The 5,152-nt window shown below is 42.4% G+C and overlaps 1 protein-coding gene across 1 annotated transcript; it reads left to right on the forward strand.

The window, feature by feature from the left end:
• Positions 1-1,376: 1,376 nt before the first annotated feature.
• Positions 1,377-4,507, forward strand: LOC109197981 (uncharacterized; the record flags this gene model as incomplete). The annotated part of the gene is made up of 3 exons (XM_019353685.1): positions 1,377-1,495; positions 2,888-2,963; positions 3,087-4,507. Coding segments are annotated over exons 1-3 (1,616 nt in total), but the record flags the coding sequence as incomplete, so codon positions are not given.
• Positions 4,508-5,152: the final 645 nt, after the last annotated feature.

Raw genomic sequence — 5,152 nt, forward strand, 5'->3', positions numbered from 1 at the left:
GCCCTTGGAACACATGGGGTTCATATTCTGGCGTCTCAGGAGCAAACTATGCCCATTACACATGATGTGTTAGCAGACATGCAGTCACACTCACCTCCAGCTGAGAAGCAGCTATGGCTCACTAAAGGAGCGAGCCTGAGAGGTGATGTCTATTATCTTTGTGATAAGCCTATATTGCCTAAGAACTTATATAGGACTACTGCAATTTTGAGCCATGGGCTCTGCCATGTCTCCACAGCCGGGATGGTGGCAGCAGTCGAACGGCAGTTTTTCACACTGGGATTCAATGCTTATTCAAAACATTTCTGTAAAGCATGTTTAATATGTTGTAAACATAATGCTCAGGGGAACCTCAGACCTAGAAGAGGAAGGTTTCCCAGACCCAGCTACCCGTTTGAAGTAATCCATATGGATTTCATTGAGTTGTCTAACTGTAACACCTACAGGTACTGCCTGGTAATTGTGTGCCCGTTCTCAAAGTGGGTTGAAATTGTCCCCACTAAGAAAGCAGATGCTATTTCAGTGGCTAAGGCGATATGCAAAAATGTGATCCCAGAGCATGGGATCCCCCAGACTATTTACAGTGACAATGGTCCTCATTTTGTGAATGAAGTAATTGAGAAAATATCACAACATCTGGGGATAACACTGAAAAACCACTGCTCATACCACCCACAAAGTGCAGGGCTGGTTGAAAGGACTAATGGCACAGTAAAGCTGAGGCTCAGGAAAACAATGGAGGAAACAGGCAGAACATGGGTAGACTGCATTGAGCTAGTGAAAATGTATATGAGAATCACGCCAACTGATAATGGCCTAACTCCCTTTGAAATAATATATGGCAGGCCATTTAGAGTTCCAGTGTTTTGTACTGATAATGATAAAGCAGAAGAAGAAAACACACTAGCAGACTGGATGATTAAAATGCTGAAAAGCAAAGAAGTCACGAGTGCAAATAATCTGCCAGATGATTCTGTTTCTGTACAGGAAGAACGTCTGAAGCCAGGAGACTGGGTGCTGATAAAGCTATCAATCTGTCAATCCTTTCCGTGTCCGGGCCGGGTGAGGTTTCCTGTGTTGAGTCAAATTAAGCCGCAGACACCACTCCTGGTGGCGCCCTTCCGTCAATTCCTTTAAGTTTCAGCTTCAGCCACGGTGGCACGGACCGTACCAGGCTCTGCTGACAACACCAACAGCTGTGAAAATCACAGAACGACCCACCTGGATACACCAAAGCCACTGCAAAAAGGTGACACACATCCAGGCCAGCTCGGAGTAAGTGGCAGGAAGACTGGGTACAAAGGGGGGGGAAAGCCTCCAGGGCCCCTCGTCTCAATCCGGTGAAGAAACCAACTGAGCCACAGGTACTCATCAGAATGGCTGGGAATGTGCTGTTCGCCTTCTTGTGCCTGTGGACCCAGAGTGGGATGACAGGAGCGCACTGGGACAGAGCAAATCACACCCAGTACCCGCATGGGTTTTCAACCAACTACTGGTAGCAGTTTATGAATACGACCGCTCACATAAACAACAAGACCAATTGTCATGCTTGTGCACACATGCCACTGTCTACACATTCTTCTGGACTGTGGCCATATAGCATCACTGAGAGCGAGACAGTACGACAGACCTGCTAGTCTGACTCCAAGAATCTGACTCGCTGCAGGACATTGAACAGCTAAATGAACTGGAAACAGGCCAGTTGCTTATGTGTATGAAGGGCAATGGGTCAGTCCAAGTTGGGGATTTACCATGAAATTTGTGCAACATCACCTATTCTTTGTGTCCTCTGCAAGAAGGATGCAAACAGAGAAGCCTTTTGTCTACATTTACATCATGAACACTTCGCTAAGCTGGTTGAGGCTTTCAGCCAAGAAGATCAAAACAGCTTGATCCAATTTCCTTTACAAATCTTTTCCTGTGGTGACAACAGGACAGGAGAAGAGTTGTAAATGCGGATAATTTACAGTAGGACAGTAGGAGAACTTAGCAACTCAAAATTATGAGAAAAATAACTCGAAATTTCGAGAAAATAACTCAAAATTTCGAGTTAGCTCTGCCAATCAGTAATCTACGTGGCTGACGTCATTTCCTTGTTACCCGGAAGGATATGGCACAAAGGCGCGAGCACTCAAAACTGGATTGTCTCGTGAGCTACAGTGAGCTACAAATGGCGCCAGGTTCTTCAGCTTTGAATGCCTTCCTACAAATGATAACAGGATAAAAGGTATACAAAAACGCTGTGACAGCGATTGTTACATACAAAGTTGAATAGAATGCAACGTGAGGGTTAACCAAAGGTACCTATAAGGTTTCTGGTGGTGGTCAGAGGGCCCGGTGGCGCCAGTGTCCGGCAGCCTCGCCTCTGTCAGTGCACCCCAGGGTGGCTGTGGCTACAATGTAGCTTGCCATCACCAGTGTGTAAATGTGTGTGTGAATGTGTGGATGACTGGATATGTAAAGCGCTTTGGGGTCCTTAGGGACTAGAAAAGCGCTATATAAATACAGGCCATTTAACATTTATTTACCATTTCTGTTACACGCTAATGACACCTGTTACGTTTGATGATACAGACGTTTTGCTGAAAGCATGCGTAATAAGTGTACAGCACTGTATAAAACAAAATCACAAATCACCCAAAACGGGGAATGTGACTGAAAACTATATAAATAAGGAACAAAACCAATAAAAATGTAACCAGACAACTGAGAAAATGTGTGATTGACTGTATTGTGATGCAAATTGTAGTTACAGTGCAAATGGACACTTAAAAATGCAATTCCCACTTCTCCACCATAGTCAGAGCTCATTATGTAGGCACAGATACTTTGATGATAATATGGTGGCTTTGTAATAGGTAATTTTAATTTACATCCTTCCTTACAGCATGGGAGACTTGACTGAATTCCTGAAACAAAGAGAAGTCTCTGAGGAAATTATACAGACCTTGGAGAATGAGAAGGTACTTACTTCCAACAAGATACTGGTTGAAATGCAACTTTTCCTCATTGTTCTTAAGTTAAAAATAGGACTGTATTTTCAAGGCTGGTTGTTTTAATAAATTAAATTATTTTTCCATCTTTAGATTGATGCCAGTGTCATAAGTCTAATGACAGATGAGGAGCTGAAGACTTATTTGCCATCATATGGTGATCGTCTAGCAGTATTTGGATTTTGCAGACGGAGGGGCAGCAGCCGCAAGTCAGCGCTTTTTGAACGGCTGAAATCCAAAGTGTCCAAAAGAAAATTATCTGAAGAGGATGGCAGTAGCACACGGCAAGAAGAACATTCCCAAACAACCCATAAAAGAAATGCTCTGAAGAGAAATAGAAAAATAGAAATAGGATGGATGCATTATGATGAAGACACTGAGGTTTTCAAGCAGGTTAGAACTAGACGAGGAGGAGGAACAAGAAAAATAGACATTTGCAAGGATGCCAAGAAAAGGGACATATTACAGGTTGCAACAGGCCTGTTCTTTCCAGATGGAGGAAACATTCAGGGGCCCTTAACAGATTTTGACTGTGATCTGAAGGATTATCAAGAGATGATAGTCGATGATGCATTGACAGTAGGAGAACTTTATCATGTCACAAAACTAAATATCCGCAGGTTCTACCTCACCACAAAGAAAAAACAAAATGACAGCCTTCAGAGTTCCAGCCCGAGTTTGCATCCATCTTCAGAAATTGAAGAGAGTCCTCAAAACCAAACCTCTTCTTTTACTGTCACTACAGTCCAAACATCTGCTCCATTTGAAACGGTCAGCCATGATGTGACATACATTGAAGACACTCCAAACGATAACCTTCCACAATCTTCCACGCAGTCTCTAAGTGCTAACACTTCTCACAGCAGTGACATTATTTTTGTTGGCCCCTTTTCTGACAGTGAGCCAATAAATTTGGATGACACCCTGATTTTTTCTCCACACCCTGGTCCATCCAGTGAGAGAGTGAGGAGAGTAGTGGTGGTCCACAGAGGGCAGGTAATGTCAGAGCTCATTTCACATTTTAGTGATAAGGACCTTGAAGATGTCGACATCAAAATCCAGATCGTACTGCCTGATGGAACACCTGAAATGGCCCATGACGATGGGGGAGTTGTGAGAGATTGTCTTTCAGAATTCTGGAAAGAATTCTATGACCAGTGCACCACTGGAAATGTTTACAAAGTGCCCTTCTTAAGGCATGATTTTGGGCAACAGGAGTGGGAGAGTGTGGGCAGAATCATTGCATTTGGATGGGTTAGAGAGAAATATCTGCCTGTGAAAATTGCACCTGCCATTCTAGAACAAGCTGCCTTTGGATATGTAAAGAGTGATATTGTGGAGGATTTCCTTAAGTTCATGCCTGAATCTGAGCGTACAGTGTTAGAGGCGTGGCGATCAGACTTTAGCATCGTGGACCAAGAAGATAACCACAGCTGCAGAAATATACCAACAGCCTACAATGCCACTGAAGTCCTATTGGAGCTTGCACACAAAACACTTGTCCAAGAGCCTGCGTATGTTATTGAACAGTGGGCAAGAACACTCAGCACTGCATGGGAAAGCATTTGTGATCTATCGTCACTTTTTGAAACCCTCCAACCAAATGTGAGAAAGTTAAAAAAAAATAATCACTGCCCTGCGTTAAAGAGTGACTTATGATGAGGTATTAATTGGGTTAACTTTACCTCTAACAGCTTTTCACATAGTGCTGTGACCAGGGTGAAATCCATCATAAAGTAATTGTAAACAGTAGAACCCTTAACATGAATGTTATGGTTCTACTCTGATCAAAACTCAAGTCAGCTGTGTGACCTCATATAAAATGATAAAGACGAAAACATATAAATGGATGTAACCTTCACGAACTTTTCAAAATGACTTTATATGTCTGATCCATTATCCACATAGAGCAGATGTGGAAAACCACTGTTAGACCTACTCTATACTAACGTAGTTACTGACACCCCATACTAAGGCAGGATTAGTTATTCTCTTAAACACTTTCTTTTTTCACATTTTGAGATTGTGTAATTTCTATAAAGAATACGTGTAATGGTTCAATAGATATAGTTATTTAAATGTCGATGATAATCACATGAATATTTTTGTACATCCTACAATTCAAGATTTAGAGCTGTGTGTTTATATGAATTCAGCTT

This window comes from Oreochromis niloticus, unplaced genomic scaffold, assembly GCF_001858045.2.
Source record: "Oreochromis niloticus isolate F11D_XX unplaced genomic scaffold, O_niloticus_UMD_NMBU tig00000103_pilon, whole genome shotgun sequence".
In the NCBI taxonomy this organism is placed as follows: Eukaryota; Metazoa; Chordata; class Actinopteri; order Cichliformes; family Cichlidae; genus Oreochromis; species Oreochromis niloticus.